General features: G+C 42.8%; 1 protein-coding gene across 1 annotated transcript; it reads right to left on the reverse strand.

The window, feature by feature from the left end:
* Window positions 1-1,656: 1,656 nt before the first annotated feature.
* LOC101608718 (CTP synthase 1-like) lies at window positions 1,657-3,521 on the reverse strand. Its single transcript, XM_045143379.1, is given in 1 exon segment — window positions 1,657-3,521. A coding segment is annotated over 1 exon segment (1,776 nt). The 5' UTR covers window positions 3,440-3,521; the 3' UTR covers window positions 1,657-1,663.
* Window positions 3,522-20,376: the final 16,855 nt, after the last annotated feature.

Genomic DNA, 20,376 nt, shown 5'->3' on the forward strand with positions numbered 1-20,376 from the left:
GGAATCAGCAAATGGTGACGGGAAAGAGGAAAAGGAGGTCAGGGTTCTTATTGCCCCAGGTTGCTTCTTCTGGCAATCTGTGTCCTCTATTTGCACTTTCCAGAACAGGTTTTCCAGTATAACTTAAATGGAAACCCCAAGTCCTATTGGATTCCTTCAATTCTCACCAGTCTTTTACCATTTGTTCGATTAAAGCTGACCTTCGGGGCTGTGGGCATAGCTCAGTGGATTGCCTGACCCCTAGAACCTACCTAAAGAAAGGTAGTGTGGTGGCATGCACTCTCATCCCAGCACTGGGGTGGCAGAGATGGCTGGGCTTGCTGGCCAGCTAGTCTTGCTTACCTGGAAAGTTCCAGGTCATTCAGAGATTCTGTTTCATAAAAACAAAAAACAGACGGGCTGGAGAGATGGCTTAGTGATTAAGGCTCTTGCTTGCAAGCCTGACTGCCCAGGTTGAAATCCTGAATACTCAGATCAAGCCAAATGCACAAAGTGACACACACATGTGGAGTTCATTTGCAGTGACAAGAGGCCCTGCATGCATTCTCTCTCTCTCTCTCTGGCTTTGCTTGCAAATAAATAAATAAATTAACTAACAAAACAAAAACAAAAATAGAAGTGGATGGTGCTTGCATAATGACATCTGAGGTTGTCCCCTAGTCTGTGTGTGCACATGCATCTTACCCACAGAAAGCGCAACCTAACTAGTATGGACCAGCCATGACCAGTTTTCATTCTTCCTTAGTGGCCCTCTCTGTACTCTGAATGGTTTCTCTTGGGCCATTTATTTTTTCTGGTTCTCCATTATTTATTTAAGAGTAATACTACATCCAGCCAGAATAGGGCAAGCACACAGCCATGCCTATTACTGTGCCATATTAAGAAAATAACTTTTCATATTGCATTTCAACTGTAGTAACACCATTCTGGAACAAAGAGCACCCTCAAGGCAGAGCCAAGTGCACACCAGAGGGTTTTAGAGACAACTTCCCCAAAGATCCCTTGTTTTTAAGTGACCCCTTGATGCAAGGAGTGTCCCCAGGCCCAGGAACAGGAAGCATACCCAGAGGCACAGGGTCTTTGAGCCAGACTTCAGAGATAGCCTGCCATTTCATGTGGCATCAAACTGGACATCCCCTTGGATGAGGACCTGCCCCAGCTGGCACCGAGAATCCCCTACATTGAGCAGCACTGAAATTTTGGGTGGAATCACACTGCTCTATGTGGCAATGCCCCCAGGCACCAGCACTAGCTGCGTGAGTCCACATGGCACTGGGCACTCTAAGGCCCCAGAGAACCCAAGGAAAATCACCAGGCAACGCACTCAAATCCATTGGCGATGCGATGCGAGGTAGTTTGAGAAACAAGGTGTTGATGGCCCGCTTACCTCTGGCTATCAGCAGTTCCCAGTCAGTCCGGCTTCCTATCTCAGAAACTCAAACCACAGAGTAGAGTGTCAAGTGTCATGGCAACAGTCAACGTGTCAAAGAAGCCAGTATAAATGATGGGACATGCAAGTGACAAAGTTTTCCAAATACCTTTCCCCATAATAAAATAATCTCAATAAAACATAATTTAAAGGAAGTGTCAAAAGCTGGGTGTAAAATCAAAGCTGTAAACTCTTATCAAAGTTGAAAGCTTTCTTGAAGAATCATCCTAGGGATCAGTCATGATTTATTGATGGAAACTTCAGCTCTGTGATTTCAGAGTCGGGGGAGCTGCTCCCACTTCTGTCACTGTAAGTGTCCCTGGGAGAAAGCCGGCAGCCTTTCTGGAGGTAATGCAGGAGCCGCCCCACAGAAGCCAGGAGTAGGCCAAAGTAGGGTGGAGAGGGCTTGCTAGGCCTGGACAGGAACTCGGGGTGGTACTGGACCCCAACAAAGAAAGGGTGATCTTCCAACTCCACAATTTCCATCCTTTGACCTTCAACATCTTGGCCAACAAACTTCAAACCTTGCTCCTCCAAGCACTTTTTCAAGACTGGATTCACCTCGAATCAGTGGCGGTGTCTCTCTTCCAAGTAGTCTATGTCACTGTAGAGTTTCCTCATGACTGAGTTCTTGGTCTGGAACAGGGTTCTCCTCTTGCCCAGCCTCATGGTTCTGCGCATCTGCCCAGGGTTGTGTTCTGGCATGTCTACGACCACAGGATGACTGGTCTTAGGATCAAACTCTGTAGAATTGGCATCTTGCCATCCCAGAACATTTCTTGAAAATTCAACCACTGCCAGCTGCACTCCTAAACACACGCCCAAGAAAGGTTTTTTCTGTTTCTGAGTCCAGGCAATTGCTTGAATTTTTCCTTCTGTTCCTCGAACACCAAATCCTCCTGGAACCAGCACTCCATGAGCACTACAGAGCTTCTGCCATGCTTCATGGTAGCGGACAGGCTCCTCCTGCAGGGTGCTGGGCTCCAGGTCTGTGGAGTCTATATACTTGATTTCCAGTTTGTGGTTGATGGCTAATGCAGAATGTTCTAGAGCTTTTATGACAGAGGCATATGAGTCTGAGAATTTGGTGTACTTCCCCACAAGGGCAATTGAGCAGGTCTCAAGTAAGCGATCATATCTGTCTGCCATCTCTTTCCACTTCATCAGCATTTTTCGTGATTGCCTCTCAATAGGAAGGTCCAGTCTCCGAAGAAAATAGTCTACAACACCTTGCTCTTCTAACAACAGGGGGACCCGGTAGACGGATGAGACATCATGGACACAGATCACTTGTTCAGGTTCCACATGGCAGAACATTGATATTTTCTCTTTCACAGATGTGTCAAGAGGATTTGAGCACCTGTATACCACCAGGTCAGGGGAGAGCCCGAGCCCTCTAAGCTCCCGAACACTGTTCTGGGTAGGCTTTGTCTTCTGTTCCCCTGTTGAACTTGGCTGAGGAACTAAACTGACGTGGATATTACAAAAGTTCTCCCTCTTGACCTTGAACTGGAACTGGCGGAAGGCCTCGATAAAGGGCATGCTTTCAATATCACCTACTGTTCCGCCAAGCTCGATGACACACACTTGAGGTTCCAGGCCATCTTCATCTACAGGGATTAAAGGCTGTCTCATCACCCACTCCTGGATTGCATCGGTGATGTGAGGGACAACTTGGACAGTTTTCCCCAAGTAATCTCCTTTGCGCTCCTTGTTAATGACGTACTGGTATATTTTCCCTGTGGTCAGATTATTGTCCTTGGTAAGGCGAATATCAAGGAATCGTTCATAGTTTCCCAGGTCAAGGTCAACTTCTCCACCATCATCTAGCACAAAGACTTCACCATGCTCATATGGAGAGAAGGTTCCAGCATCAATGTTAATGTAGGGATCAATTTTAATTGAAGTTACATGTAAGCCACAGGACTTCAGTATTGTACCCACACTGCTGGCAATGACTCCTTTTCCAATTCCTGATATTACACCACCGGTAACTAGTATGTACTTCATTTTTCTTTTTGAGCTGAGGTAGGCTTCAAGACTCTCGCGTCAGCCTCACAGCTAGGCCGGCGGGGTCGCGGCGGAGCCCTGGCAGCCAGTGCTCTGGGCCATTTTCTTTACAAGGTACTCCGTGGGCCCACTGCAAGCAGGCCTATAGTTTGCTTCACCAGTTTGCCAGGCACATTGCAGTTGAGACTCCTGTTTTCACAAGTACCCCTGTGGTGGTTTGAATGTAAATGTTTGCTTCCCATAGCCCAAGGTATTTTAAAACAATATTTTTACTTATTTGCAAGCAGAAACAGACTGAGACACACACACACACACACACACACACACACACACACACACACAGAGAGAGAGAGAGAGAGAGAGAGAGAGAGAGAGAGAGAGAGAGAGAGAATGAGAATGGCCATGCCAGGGCCTGTAGCTGTTGCAAACAAAGTTTAATACATGTGCCACTTTGTGCATCTGGTTTTATGTGGATACTGGGGTATTGAACTCAGATGTTAGATTTTGCAGGCAAGCTCTTTAACTACTGAGCAATCTCTGCAGCCCCTGAGGTACTTTTGATTAGGTGTCCCTATTAAGTCTCCAGCAGGCAGAGCTCTTCTGCATGAGGGATGTCATTAGGGTGGATCTTGAGTCAAGCCCTGGTAGGTGTGTTCAGAGCCAGCTCGAGCTCTGGCTGTTGTCCTTCTCTGTCTCTGCTGGGGATATACGGTGACATGAGCCAGGTTCTGCCATGGTGACGCTTCCTGGGGAATCTGTAAACCGGAAGTAAAATAAGCTCTTTCCTCCCATAAGCTGCTTCTGGTCCAGTGTTTATTCCAGCAATGAGAAGGCGATTGTTCTTAGTTCATAGGTTTAGGAAGGGGATTAAAGAAATAACTTTCAAGATCAAATTACTCGTAATTTACTTCCCAACTGTGATGTAAGAAAACTAGAACTGCACCTCAGTTGTGGAAATCAAGTCTCTGAGGAGAAAAAATTAGTCACAGAGATGTCCATACCCAAGGAAACTTACTCTCACTGTAAAGAAAGTACAACGAATAGTAAGCACATAAGTGACACAAGAGATGAACTTTGTTACACATTTAAATATTTAGCATCGTTATACTTTTTCCTCTTTTTAAAACCAGTCACAAACTGCTTAAAAAGTCCAGGGAACATGTTAGACAAAGTTTCTTTCTGGGAAGCTATTTTGTGAGGAAATGTGGACACTGGCATAGTATTGTAAGTCTTGGCACACTATTTGTTGCCCTGGTGACTTTGTTTGGCTGCATTGTTATTTCGTCAAAAAATGATATACTTTGCTTCACAAATGACATGTTGAGGCTATGGGATTTTTTGTGCCTGTGGGAATACATTTGCGCGTGTATAAGTCAGTATGAAAATAAAATTTGCTTGGAGGAGATTGTTTTATTGAGGACATGCAGAGTTCATCAGTCAGCTACACCAAGGCTGTCAGCAGAGATCCTAGGACCACAAGTGTTCCTTGGGTGGGGGTGAGGTGCTCAGGATAATACTAGGCATTTCAAAAAAAAAAATGTTTTATTGGCCGGGTGTAGTGGTGCATGCTTTTAATTCCAGCACTCAGGAGGCAGGGGTAGGAGGATAACTGTAAGTTCAAGGCCACCCTGAGACTATATAAGTGAATTCCAGGTCAGCCTGAGCTAGAATGAGACCTGACCTTGAAAATTTTTTTTTAAAAGTTTTATTTATTTATTTTAGAGAGGGAGGGAATAAGGGAGAGAGAGAGTGTAAGGCAGACAAGGAGAGAGAATGGGCGCACCAGGGCCTTCAGCCAATGCCAATGAGCATCACACGCATGCACCACCTTGTGCATCTGGCTTATGTGGGTGTTGGGGAATCAAACATGGGTCCTTAGGCTTTGAAGGCAAGCACCTTAACCACTAAGATATATCTCTAGCCCATAGGCATTTTTAAAGTAAGTGAAAATGTGTACCTTTTAGGACATTTTGGTTATAAATTGAGAAAAGAGGTAAGGAGGCAACCAAGAAATTTCTTTTTCATTTTTTGTTTCCATGGTTTTGGGCATGAAACCCAGAGCTTTATGAATGCTAGGCAAGTGCTGTACCATTAGGCTATACACCAAGACAAAATACTCCTAGTTCTAATGTGCTACCTCCCAGAGATCACAAGCTACCTGGGAACCACCGAAGAAACCTTTATTTTACCCTTTCAAGTCTTTCCACATTCAAATATAATTTAAAACAAACATGAATATGGACAATTTTGCATAAATTTAAAGGTTAAAATGGAGCATTCAAAGGAAGTTTAGTCTTGTAAAAGGCTACAATGGGGCATAAACTCAGGTCCCAAGGGAATATAAATAAATAAAAAAATATTTTTAATAGCTGTTGGTTGACAACATCTACAATTTATGGGCATTACATAGAAGGTGAGAATTTCATTTTAGAATCAGAATGAATAAATTACTTAGTACCTGTGTAGCAAGTTGCTTAACCTCTCTTAATCTTGATCTGCTCATCTGGAAAATGAGTCTACAATGACCTTATGGAGCTCTTGTGGAAGTTAGATGCCATTAATATTTAAAGAGTTTTGTACAGTTCCAGGCCCAATACATGTGTGCTTTATAATATCACTTTGAAACTTTTATTTGAAAGCTAATATGCTTTACAAAATATGAAGAAGGCATAAAGTTACCTTTAAGATATGACATTCTATTGTTTATGTACACATGGTTTGTTAACTCTCTTCTTTGCAAATTTCTATGAAGGCTTACTTCTAAACCAATATAATGAGTCAATGCAATTAATGGTAACTTTTAGATATGTAGGAAGTACATAAAAATGTAAAAATAAACCCCAATTTTACATTTCTTATTTATTGATTTTGATACATGTGCTAAGAAAATTCATTGAAAGAGAATAGTCATTTCAAAAGATGGTTCTGGAACAACTAAATGTCCACATGTAGAATTGGACTTCATTCCTCACACAAAAATTAACTGTAAGGGAGATAGCTCACACCTTTAACCCCACTACCTGGGAATCTGAGGTAGGAAAATGAATCACTGTGAGTTCCAGGCCACCCTGAGACTATATGGTGAATTCCAGGTCATCCTGGGCTAGAGCAAGACCTACCTTGGAAAGAACAACAACAACAAAAGATTAACCCACACTGGGTCACAGACTTAGATTTAAGATCTAGAAGTATAAAAGTCTTACAAAGTTCTTACAAAGAACTCAAAAATCTAAACAATAAAAACAACCCACTCATGAAATGGGGCAAAGCACTGGACAGGCAGTTCTCAGAGGAAGAAATACAAAAGGCAAACACACATGTAAGAAAATGTTCATTATCCTTAATCATTTAGGAAATGCAAGTTAAAACAACTATGAGATTCCACCTTACCCTAATAAGGACAGTAAACATTAAAAAATCAAATGACAACAAATGCTAGTGAGGTTGTGGAGAAATAGAAACCTTCATTCACTGTTTCTGGAATGTAAGATGGTACAACCACTGTGGAAAGAAATATGGGGATTCCTATAAAGGTTGACTATGGAGATACCAACAGACCCAGTTATTCCCTTACTGGGCATGTACCCTAAAAGCTCCACACCTCAGTTCAGACAGATTTGCTCAACCATGTTTATAGCTGCTCAAATCATAATATATAATAGCTTGAATAAACCCAGATGTCCGTCATTAGACGAATGGATAACCAAGATGTAGTATAACTAACTATACAATGAAATTCTACATAACAGTAAGGAAAAATGACACAATGAAATTTGAAGAAAACTGGTTGAACCTGGAACAGATCATTCTAGGTGAGCTCACTCAATCACAGAAAAATAATTGGCACATGGCACCACTCATCTATGGCTCCTAACCTGAATTGGCCCAAGAGGCTGACATACCCAATAAGCATCTTGAGGACTGGACAATTGGAGGATGGGGTGGGAGGTAAGGGTAAGGGTAGGGGTAGGGGACATAAAAATGAACCTAAATGGTAATGGTAACATAAAATTCTACATCCTAAAAGACTAAATGGTTGGACCTTCATCAGGTCCTTAGAGGAAACACCTGAATCACAGGGCCCTGGAGAGAGTATGATGAAGACTAACCTTAATCTGCTCCTGTTTCTCTCTCTCTTTCCCCCTCTTTTCTCTATTTCCTTATATTACCTATTTTTTCTTCCTTCTTTTCCTTGGTGCTGGCTTGTAACTCCCAGTACCAGTATGTGGTTAACATCCACAATGAGCTGTTGACCAGAGAGACCTACAAGGTTTCCCAAAAGTAGACATATTTCTGTCAGAGTACTTGATGACCCACCAAGGGTTAGTGGTAAGATATCATATGCCATTGGTATGGAACATGGAGTGACATGGCTGGAATCTGACAGAGAGTCAGTTCCCAGACAGCTTGTCTAGTTCCAGAAGGTGCTACATGAACCACTGGGGAAAAATGACCAACATCTGTCCAAAAAACTTGAGGTCTAAGCTACCCAGTAGCAAACAACCTGACCTGATGCTCACACAAGTGAAATAGTGGCACACAGCCATGGTGGGTAACCATTTGCTCTTGATTTGACTAATGGATCCACTCAGTGGAATGGAACCCATAGCTGGAGCTGGGAAACAAGTCAGAACCATATCCAAAAAACAAGTCTGCTCTCCAATATCAAGCTCCCATCAATTGTGGGCTACAAGAGGAACTACACCTATTAAATTCTCTCTAAAATTGGGCTGGAGAGATGGCTTAGCGGTTAAGCACTTGTCTGTGAAGCCTAAGGACCCCAGTTCGAGGCTCGGTTCTCCAGGACCCACGTTAGCCAGATGCACAACGGGGTGCACACGTCTGGAGTTCGTTTGCAGTGGCTGGAAGCCCTGGCATGCCCATTCTCTCTCTCTCTCTCTCTCTCTCTCCCTCTCTCTCTGCCTCGTTCTGTCTCTGTAACTCTCAAATAAATAAATAAATAAAATTCTCTCTAAAAGAATAATGATTATCCCATTTATCTGGTGCTGATGTAACTCTTCATTGGAGAATTTGCTTCTCTTTTTCAGATAGACGCAGACCCCTACAAGAGAATCAGCATATTGCACCTCAACAGGGCCCCTGCTGAAACCAAGAGTAATTGGGGATATGAGCAAGAGTGCTGTTTTCTTGGTGAACCTGGTACCAGCACAAGGGCAAAGGAGATAGACACAGAGAACACTCAACTCCTACCAAACCAGATATCCAGAGACACAGAAGCTCCCAAGGCCTCATCAGTGAAGTATACCTAAAATAAACCCAACATGGCTCAGGGAATTTCATGGAAGAGGGGCAAAAAGATTATTAGAGCCACACATTATGCATAGAGACATTGCCTCTTACCCATAACTGATGGCTAACCCCACAATGCATGACTCATATTCCCCAATGAGGAGGGTCCCTGAAGAGGAGGGAGAACAGGGAGGAGGCTAATGATGGTACCAGCATGGCCATATATACACTGTGTACATAACTAATAAAAGAAAAGATAACATGTGTATAAATTATTATTACCTTGAGTTAGGTAATAGCTTCCTGAAAAGGACAGTACAAACTTAAGAAAAGAAACCAATAAATTGGACAACTTCAATGGAATATAACAAAGTGATAGCATCAGTGTAAAATGACAATGGGCAGGTTGGGATAAAATATTTGCCTATGTCTCATAAGTGACTTGGATCCAAAATATATAAAGAACTTGTACAATTCAATAAAAAGACAACCTATCACATTAAAACAGTTAAATGATATAAAGAGACATCATTCCAAAGAATATATACAAATGACTATTACACATATGAAAACTTCTCAGTATTATTATCATTTTGGAAGTGCAAAGCAAAAATCACATTGAAATACCATCTTTCTCTGGGTTAGCTATAATCTAAAAATTTTTCTGGGCATGGTGGCTCACGTCTTTAATCCCAGCACTCAGGAGGCAGATATAGGAGGGTCGTTGTGAGTTTGAGACCTGCCCAGGACTACAGAGTGAGTTGTAGGTCAGTCTGGGCTTGTTTGAGATCCTATTGGAATCTTGCCCCCCCCCCACCAAAATTTGTAAAATACAAATGTTAGAAAGAATGCAGAGAAAATAAAACTGTCACACTGCTGGCAGGATGTGCAATGGTTCAGTCATTCTGGAAAATAGTCTGGCATATCATGAGAAATTAAACATAAAGTTATTACATAACTCAACAATTCCATTCCACAGTATGTTCTCAATAGAAATCAACACAGCCAGGCGTGGTGGCACACACCTTTAATCCCAGCACTTTGGAGGCACGGGTAGGAGGATTGCCATGAGTTCAAGGCCACCCTGAGAGTGCATAGTGAAATCCAGGTCAGCCTGAACTACAGCGAGACCCTATCTCGGGGGGAAAAAAAGAAAGGACAAAAGAAAAGAAAAGAAAAAAAAGACAAAACAGAAATCAAAACAAGTGTCCTCAGAAAAGCTACAGTTGAATGTTTACAGCACTCCTTTTTCATAATGGTCAAGAGTGGAAACAACTCAACTGTCCCACCACCTGATAAATGGGTGAAGAAATTGTGGTATTTCCCTGCAATGGAATATTACCTGTAATAATAGGAATGAACTATTAATATAAGTGACAAAAATGCAAGAGTCTTCAAAAACATGATATTGGAGAGATGGCTTAGCAGTTAAGGTACTTGTTTGTGAAGCCTAAGGACCCAGGGTGGATTCCCAAGCACCCAGGTATGCCAGATGCACAAGGTGGTGCATGCATCTGGAGTTTGCTTGCAGTGGCTAGAGGCCCTGGTGTACCTATTCTCACTCTTTCTGCTTCCTTAATTCTCTCTCTCTCTCTCAAATAAATAAATAAATAAAGTTAAAAAATAATGTTGCCTTAAAGAAGCCAGTTATAAAAGACTATACATGACATAATTTACTTTATATGAAATGTCTCAAATAGATAAATTTGTAGAGACAGAAAGACCAGTAGTTGCTAAGGACTGGAGAATCGAAGAGAATTGGAGGCAGTGGAATGTGGTAGCATTTACTAGATGTAGAGTTTTTTCTTTGGTCATGAAATTACTCTAAAATTTGTTTGAAGTGGTAGTTGCAAAACTTTATACACACATACACTCATATAAACAGTGGAAACAGCTCAATTCTCCATCACCTGACAACTGGATAATATATATGTGTAGGAAACATTGAGTTGCTTATTTAAAATAAGTGCCCTGAAGGGTATAGTTACATCTCAATAAAGTCATTTAGCATGAAAAATGAGTAAAAAAAAAAAAAACCCTCTCAATATGGGTATTGAATCTTAGACTTTACAACCAGTTTCCTAAGAATAAGGAACTAAAGTATAAGCTATGTATTTGATCATTCCATTGGTCTAGTTTAGCACTAAAGTTTAGAGTACTCAATTTCAGCAGCCTGCTTGAGCAAAGTTGAAAACATTGAAAATTTGGGTTGGAATACAATTACCTGAGTTGAATCTCATCCAACAGCCATTCTACTTTAATTTGAGGTATGATTGACATACAAAAGTTTGCACATACTTAGTGTATATAACTTGATGGGTTTCAATATGCATAATCTATGAGATCCTCATCACAGTCAAAATATAAACATACCCATCACCTCCAGTCATTTCCCCATGACTATAATCCCCTTTTGGGGGGTTGAAATCTGCTCTCTTGAGTTTTCTGGTATATAGCATACCACAGGATAACAACTTATTTTTCTCATATAACTGAAGCCTTATTCTCATTGAACAGCATCTCCCCATTTTCCTCTCCTTACCTGCTACCAACCATCATTCTATCCTCTTCACTTGTGGGTCTGATTACACTTTACACGGGTCATAGAAGTGGGATCACGTAGCATTCGTTCTTGCTTCAATTAGCATAATGCGCCACATCCTAGGAACTAGGTTTTCCGTCCCTTGCATAGGATGGAATCGATGCTATCCAATGAGCCCCTCGTTTGCTGGGCAAGTGATACGTTATTGACTCACAGTTGGGAATGAAACCTCTCGAGTGAACAACACTATTCCTTGCCATACTCAAAATTTCTTTTCTTTTTTTTTTTTTTTTGCCTTCTATCCAAATATTGATTGAAGCAAAGTTCTATTTCTATGTAGCTTACGAAGTGTTAGGGGTCGTCAGACTGTGATGTTAGGGCTCTAGGGCCATCCACTATAATGGGTTGACTGTCCTTACAGGGGTGGAGGTGCAGAGGGGCAAGCTGGTGGATTAAGGAACCTAAGAGCTTGCATTAAAGGACGCAAAGGCTTAGCTCAGAACCAGTGCCTCTGGACCTCTGTCTGGCGGACGAGTACACACTGCCATAGGGCACTGTGAAGCTTTATCTTTTGGATACGTAATCTCTTGTTTTCTTTTTTGTGACGGGTTGTTTTTGGATGTGCTTTTGATATGCACGTGCATGTGTATACGCATATTATTTGACCATTAAAACGCCACCTGGACTTGTAAATTATATGTTGATGGCTTGACATATGGTTAAAAGTTTAATGATCCAGGGCTGGAGAGATGGCTTAGTGGTTAAGTGCTTGCCTGTGAAGCCTAAGGACCCCAGTTCGAGGCTCGACTCCCCAGGACCCACGTTAGCCAGATGCACAAGGGGGCACATGCATCTGGAGTTCTTTTGCAGTGGCTGGAGGCCCTGGCACGCCCATTCTCCCTCTCTCTGTTTCTATTTGCCTCTTTCTCTCTCTGTCTATTGCTCTCAAATAAATAAATAAAAACAAAACAAAAAAAAAAGTTTAATGATCCAGGACTATTCCAAGTCAGAAAACTGGCTCTGAAGTACTAGGCTATGGGCAAGTTATTGTGAACACTTGCTACACTTTGGCTCCTCCATCTTTGTGACGGTCACTTTACCTGTCTAGAGATACAAACTGAGGATCTGGTGGAGCAAGATTTGCCAAAGAGCTTTTGGTAAGTGAAAAGTGCTCTCACAGTCCTTGTCCTGGCTGATGAACTTGCGTAGTGTCCCTGGTGGGGCTCAGGCTCCTTGTGTGCCCACCTCCTCAGGCTGAGTGTGGACACTCAGGGCAGATGTGTGATGTGTTGGTTGTATGTGGGGAACTTCTGGTTGTTGAGGGTTTGTGAATGTTCAAGTTATGTTTACCTGGCTTGTCCCCAAAGAAGATGCATGGGTTCTGGGGATCTGGTGGGCTCTTTATTCCTTCACTTATTTAACTATTACTACTTGAGTGCTGAGGTTCTTGGAATTAAGTCATTCAGTAGAGTGTTAAAAGTTCCCCTCTCTGGGCTGGGGGGATGGCTTAGTGGTTAAACACTTGCCTGTGGAGCTTAAGGACCCCGGTTCGAGGCTTGATTCCCCAGGACCCACATTAGCCATATGCACAAGGGGCCGCACACATCTGGAGTTCATTTGCAGTGGCTGGAAGCCCTGGCGCACCCATTCTCTCTTTCTCTCTCTCTCTGTCACTCTCAAATAAATAAAAAAGTTCCCCTCTCCACAACGCACATCCCAATAATAGAAAAGGACTGAATAATAGCCCTTCATCTGGGAGGGCAGAGGTAGGAGGATCCCTGTGAGTTAGAGGACCGAGACTACATGGTGAATTCCAGGTCAGCAAGACTCTACCTTGAAAAACAAACAAAATCCAATAATTAACCAAAAGAAGTTTATCATTGCAGGAACTTTTGGTGCTTTTCAGACGATATAGCAAGATAAAATGGTAGAAAGTAGGAGTAGAGACTTACTAATAATTTTTTTTCTTTCAGTTTAAATAATTTCAAAGGTTGTCATGGGAAACCTTTTCCATGGGGTAATGCAAGCACACATCTTCACCCCCAGATAGGACACAGAAAACAGAGAAAAAACTAGTTTACGGGAACCAGTGAGTTTATTAGGGTTACTTAGAGCAGGGTGAGCGGTTGCTTACAGAGACAATAGATGACTCATAAGCAGACATGCCATGAAAAATCTCATCCCATCCTGGGTGACAACCTTCCCGTCGCTGCTTCAACTTGAAGGCATCTGAACCACCAGAAAGTCCACTGCAGCCTAGGTGATGCCTCACCGAAGGGCCCTCTCCTGAGCGCGCTACATCGCCGGCAGGTAGCTCTTTGGAGAGTCTCTCACTCTTAGCAGGTGTTTCATCTTTATGTAGCCTTGGGGCGGTGTCTTATACCCCTTTCCCAGACTTGTTGACTTCCTGAGCCTCTGGAGCTTCTTTCCTGTGTCCCCCCACCAACCTCCAAGGAGGGATGTTTCAGTGTCCAGCTACATAATCTTAGGGAATTGTTGTGTCACATTTAAGATTCAGGTCTCTGGTGACTTGATTTCTGGAATCTCCAGCCTCCTTTCTCCTTCCTCTCTTCAGTTCCGAGGAAACTACTACACAACAAAAGTATAATACCCAAAACTCTCACATAACTAGACATATCCCCTGTAATCCAAGCTGCTTTCACTCTTGGTTGGAGAATCTGTTTTACTTTACAAATAGCAGGAAAAAAAAATTAATGAGATCCAAAATCCATCAATAGGACAAGAAAAGATAGTCCACTGCTGACCATAAGATGAGCCACCTCTATAACATCTGTTGGTTCCCATGAAAATTTGCAGAGTAAACAGTGGCATGAATACTGAATACCGCTCCCACTGCTAGCCTGACAACTAGCTCCAGGGAAATGGTAACAGATTCTATGGTCAATCAAAGCACACTGAAGGGCTGGAGAGATTGCTCAGTGGTTAAAGGCACTTGCTTACAAAGTCTGACAACCTGGGTTTGATTTCCAGTGGTGTATGCATTTGGAGTTTGCAGTGGCAGGAGGCCCTGGCATGCCCATTTCTTCCCTCTCACTCATTCTTCTAGAAACTAAATAAATAAAATATTAAAAAATAAAATGAAGCAGAAACCCAGAGGCTATAGAGAACTTAGCATTAAATTAGACTGCTAGCAGACCTGCCAAGGCTCAGGGACTGTTGTAGAAGAGGGAGTGGGAAGATTGCAAGAGCCACAGGGTGGATAGAAATATGCTGAGGCGTAGCTCCACTTCCCACACAGAGACTGACCAAGGCCGAAATTACTCAATAGTGAGCACCAATAACCCCACTGTGGAGGGCCTGCTGGGAAAGTAGGGCCAGGGGAGAGGGAATATAAGACTATAACCATTGCAAAATAATAACAATAATAATAATATGCAATTAACACTCATTTACTTATCAACTAAATACACCAGTTATTGACTTTATGCCATGCTTTCTTTTTTTGAGAAAAGGTCTTGCACTCAGAATCTTACTTTCTCAGCCTCCTAACCTCTGGGATTACAGATAAAGATCACCATACCTTGCAACATATTTGCCTCCTCTCTTTCTTTCCTTGTGTAGGTTTTTGTGTACGTGGTTCTATATACGTGAAGCAGTAACCTTCTTGTTTCTGGATAAGACACATGACCAAAGGCAGGATTGGAAAGAAAGGTTTAGTTTGGCTTACAGGTGGTGGGGAAGCTTCTTCATGGTTGGGAAAGCATGGCAGTGCAGATAACAGGGCATCATATCTTGTCACATGAGCTGGGAGGAAGCAGCAAGAGTAAGCTCGCTAGCAAAGGGGGCTGGATTATAAAATCTAAAGGCTCCTCCCCAGTGACATACCTCCTCCAGCAAGGCAGTGCCCCTCAAAGGCACCACCAGGTGTACATGAGGCTTAATCACAGACATATAAAGGATACATGAGGATATGAGGGACATGTTATATGGAAACCACATTACATATGTGGAGTGTTGTTGCTGAACAATTAAGAGTGAGCTGCTGACATGAGGAAATGTTGTCTCTAAATAGTCCCACAAATATTTCCCAAGGCAGTGGTTTTGCTTGTGTAGCATTTTACTAGTATGACTCTCAAGACATTAGAATATGATAAATTATTTATTTATGAGAGAGGAGAGAGAGAGAGAGAAAGAGAGAGAATGGGTGTGCCAGGGCCTTCAGGCACTGCAAATGAACTGCAGAATGCATGTGCCACCTGATGCATCTGGCTCACATGAGTGCTGGGGATTGAACCTGGGTCCTTAGGCTTCATAGGCAAACATCTTAACCACGAATCCATCTTCCTAGCCCCAATAGCATTACTTCTAATAGACTACAATGAAAAGTTTCCTAAGGGATCTTAGAAATATCTCTTATACATTTTTTGGTATGGCAGGGAGAGAGAGAGATAGAGGAAAGAATGAATGAATTTGGGTGTTGAAAACAGGCTTCTGTACAGATGAGACCAGAATGTTGAAAACAAAACAGTCATGTGAAGGTAGTCTGTAGGAGCTTGCACACATGAAGAACAGTGAGACTCGAATTGCGACTGTTGGGTGTGTTGGAGAAATCTCAAAATTGCCTATAAGCAGGAGGGATAGCTCTGGTTGGAGGTAGGTTAATGAGGTAGTGGCAAACAATTCAGGACCCTATGGGTGCTGGTAGAATTGAGTTCTACACCAAGTTTAAGGACACGTTGAGATTTACAACTGGGACCTGGTATGATCTGAATTATGTTTTAAGGAAGTTAGTTGCCTTGCAGAGACTAAAGCCAGACAAGAGCTGTGGTAGAGAGACCCTTCCAGAAGCTCAGGGGAAAGCTACACATGCAGGATAATCTTCTTCCATCTGGTGCCATCATAAAACCTCCCAACTGCTGTTCCTATGCTGAACTGAAACATTCATAAGTTTGAAAACTTGGAGCCATCACAGAGCAGCCCAACCTGTCCCTCAGTATGTTTAACTTTGGCCATCCAGGTACATTTGGGCACTTCTGTGAGTATTTTTTTTTTTAATCTTAATAGTTTACAAATAAATGAATAAATGTGTCAAGAGTAAAAAAGTACAAACTCCACAAGTTAAGACAGTTAAAACCCAAATTAAAGTTGTTAATAATGTCCAAATGGTATGTCTTATTTTATTCCAAGCAATTCTGTGGTCAGTTGAGAAGCAAAAGCAGGATGGAAGAGCACATCCATTATTATGGGAACCCACAGTGAGAGGAGTCTGTAAAAGCAGGGGCACTTAGGAATCATGTCCCGAGTTTGAACTTCTTTGGAGGACAGCACTTCCTAAAAAAGTACAAAAGTCTATTGTGTGAATTTTAAAGCACTGGAATTTTTTACACTTGCCTGATATTACATTAGGCAGGTAATAATGCCACCTGCCACAGCAGACAAGTTCTGAATTCTCAATGACTCACACAGATACAGGTGGGGCACTTCTTGTCACCTCATTTCCTGGCATGTTTGGTCTTCACAGAAGCCTTGGATGCTCCAAGGCTTTGCTTCTGCTCAGGGATTGGGAGAATCTTGTCCCTGCTGTTCATAGCCTGAGGGCCTCCCTGGCCCCATGGCTGTGGGATGCCGTAGGGGAACGCTTGGATATTGGCGGCTCTCTCCAGACAGTACATATATCATAGGTGACCCTCAACAATGAGGTCTCAAGGGCACATGAGATGGTTGCAACAGTACCCAAAAAGTAGTGTTTGGAGTTAAAATTCCTCTCTTCTTTCAGAAGTCCCTTTTAGAAAACTTCCTTTCTTCTTTTTCTCTTGGCCTTCTGTTTTGAAGACCACAGTTATTACTACAGTCAGGCCCAGGATAAAGAGGCCGACTGCCAACAAGCCTCTTAGGCCAAGTTCTGATTGAGGTCAGAAGAGACAAAGCTAGTGTGCTTACCACCTGGCTCATGTGGATACAGGACTGTGTAGGAGTTCGGGATCAAAGGTAGATATTAACAGAGAGAGTGGATTTATCCGGCTCATCCCTTATGCCACCAAATCTTAGCCACAGCAAAGGACCATGGAGCAGCCCTCAGACCATCTGGACTGGCACCTGCCATCCCAGCTTACTGTTGTCAGTGAGGATGAGGATTCAAATCATGTGAGAAGCTAAATTCAGAAACAGCTCACAGCTTCAAAGTAAAGCTGTTCCTGGAGACTGATCCTTGTACTGGGATGTCGGGTCTCCTCCCTCTCTCTCTCTCTCTCTCTCTCTCCCTCCCCCTCCCACTCTGTCCTTGAGTCAGCTGTGAGTAGCCCTATGAACCAGGCAGTGACTGTAGGTCAGCAGGTCACCTCCCATCTCTGGACTCTTGACGGGAAAGGGAGGGTGCTGACATGACCCTCCGAACAGGGTGCTCTCTGGCTTTGTAAACCCAGTGTGTTCCACGCCTGTCCCCATCTTCCTGAACATCAGTTGAAGATCTGGAATTTGCCTCTTCTTAGTCATGGCTATCAAGGGGAGCTGCTGACCAGATATTCTGACAACTCACATTGCTTCTGAGACACAGAAGGAGCAAGTGCCTGAGATGCCATAGGTATAACTGAGCCAACGCTTCTCACCTAGTACAGCTCTCAGCATCAGCCATGGCTCATGCGCACCAGCCCACCAGCCTGCCCTTCTTCCCATTCTCCAGCCCTCTCCTGACCACCTGGCAGTTAAGCAGGGTCGTACAACTCACCCTTTCTGCTGGGCCATGACTGCCAGTGCATCATGCCTCTCTCTCTCCCTCTCTCTCTCTCTCTCTCCTGCTTCGAATCCAAGTTCTCCAGATGCCAGAACCTCTGGGCCAGCTGTACCGGAGCATTGTGACGAGCCGCATTCTATAGCCATGGTGGGGAATACAAGGATTCATGCTTTGCTAGGCTAACAATTACACTGTTAGGGGTTATTTCTGGTCACCATAGCACAATCTAACGCATCATGACTAATGCTGATTTGACATCTTGGCCCTACCATTTGCCATTTTGATCCTCCATTTTCTCATCTGGACATCTGTATAGCCAAAGTCCACGAGGTGCTCCTGCTGTCAGTCTGGAGACCCACTCTCCTGCCAAAGGCGAGCCAATCAGAACATTCTGGGCCAAAGAATGAGCTTTTTATGCCCTGAGAGCCAATCAGAACCCTTTTTAGGATTGGCTTGGATGCTGTACAAATGATCTCTTTCTCTGTTAAGCCTGGGGCTGTGAGAATCCACCTTTCCCACTCATGGAAAAAGCCAGCACCTGGGATACCGGGTCAGAGAACTCAAAGAACCACCTGGCCTTGAGTTTTCCTATTACATCATCCAATCATCTCTCTCTTTTTCTGCTTAAGCTACTTAGAGTCAGTTGCAACTAACTGTAAAAGTCCTGACCAATGCCCCTACCTTGCAGAGTTATTACAAGGATTAAGTAAAGCAATTCATGAAAGTGCCTGCCACATTAGAGAGGCTCCTAACACGAGGGCTATTATGACTGAACTTGGTTGCTAAGGGGGCCATATTTATGAGCACAATATCTTCCATATTCCTGGGTCCCAGTCCTTTAGGTAACCTTAAGATTTTGATGAGCTCATAAACTGAGGCCACATTACTTTGGCCTCCACTGAATTTTTCCACCTGGCCGCATGCAGTTGTTTTGCCCTTGGCTGCCTTGAGGGACCTCATAAGAAACAGCTATTTGAGAACCTTTATTGCGTATGCTTCGGGGACATTGTCCATCGCTTCAGTCAGGACCCCACCTACAAAGACACAATAAGACACTTCTTCTCAGACTTATATGGGAAGGAAAACTTGACTTTCCCTAAAGTGATAATTTTCCAATGTCTTCTGGTTTCTATCTTACAGAGTTGGAGGCATGGCTGTAAGCAGAGAACACACACTTTTTTTTTTTATTGTTTTATGTTAAAAATTCATGTGCCTTTTCTTCACAATACATCCATGTTTATTGTTACAGAAACCATAAGTCCTGCGCCAAATCACTCTGATTGCCTCCCCAGTTGACATGAAATGTATGGCTCCTCTGTAACAGTGATGATAAGAGGGTAAAGGTCACAACCTACATCCTTGTCCCCATTGTCTTAATTGCACTTTGCTCTCTCTGATCAGGGCTTATTTTTAGCCGTCTGCTTGATGGTATATCTTTTTTATGAATTGTCTCAACTACTTTGTGGAAATAAATGGGTTATGAATAAGTAAAAACACTCCTCTAAACATGAAAAAAATGAATTGTTATGCTTGATGTTATACCATATCAGGGCACAGGATATGAACTTGGTTTCCTACTAAAAGCCCTCTTACCCCCAACGTTAACTCAGTTGAATAACACATTTAAAAAACCAACGTGCCTAGAACTTTAATGGAAACAGAACAAAAAGGCAAATGGAAAGTCCTGACTGTAAGAGAACACATAGATACCAGTGTTGGAGGGCAGTGGTTAGAATCAGCATTTGAGAGAATAGATCTATTTGGGATTTTTTGTTTGTTTGTTTTTTTGAGGTAGGGCATTGCTCTAGCCCAGGCTGACCTGGAATTTACTATGTACTCTCAGGCTGGGCTTGAACTCGCATTGATCCTCACAAGTGCTAGGATTAGAGGCATGCACCACCACACCTAAACAATATTTTTGTTGTTGTTGTTGTTTAATCAGAAGTGAAAGGAAAAATATTTTTTGTTAACAGAAGTGCTCACTACAGCTTCAATGTCACATATTAGGACAGAAAAATGGGCCACAGTCCTGTCTTCAGTATAAACATCTGGTTGCAAATTAGCTGGTCTTTTGGAGTTCCTTAGAGGCACTGCAGAACTCAGAATGGCAGAACGAGGGCTGAAAATTCCACATCTGCTCACTCACCTGGCTCCTTTTCCTTTGTGAGAGAAAACTCAATCAGCATTTCCCTGTTGTATTCCCAGGCCTCTCAACTCAGGGCTAATGTTCACTCTTCCCAAAAGAAGAAATTTTTTTTTTTTGCGTGTAAGTCTTGGTTCTTATATGCTATTATTTCCTCCTCATCAGTTAAAGTCTGTGCCATTGCTTGAGGCAGGGATTCTTAAAATGGAACGGATTCAGAGGTCTTTGAACCCACTGAGAGCATATGCCAAGATTTGTATGTTGAGAACATTTTCGAAAGAGAGCGGCTATAGCTTCTAGCAGTGTGACAA

The sequence above is a fragment of the Jaculus jaculus genome, chromosome 2 (genome assembly GCF_020740685.1).
Source record: "Jaculus jaculus isolate mJacJac1 chromosome 2, mJacJac1.mat.Y.cur, whole genome shotgun sequence".
NCBI classification, from domain to species: Eukaryota; Metazoa; Chordata; class Mammalia; order Rodentia; family Dipodidae; genus Jaculus; species Jaculus jaculus.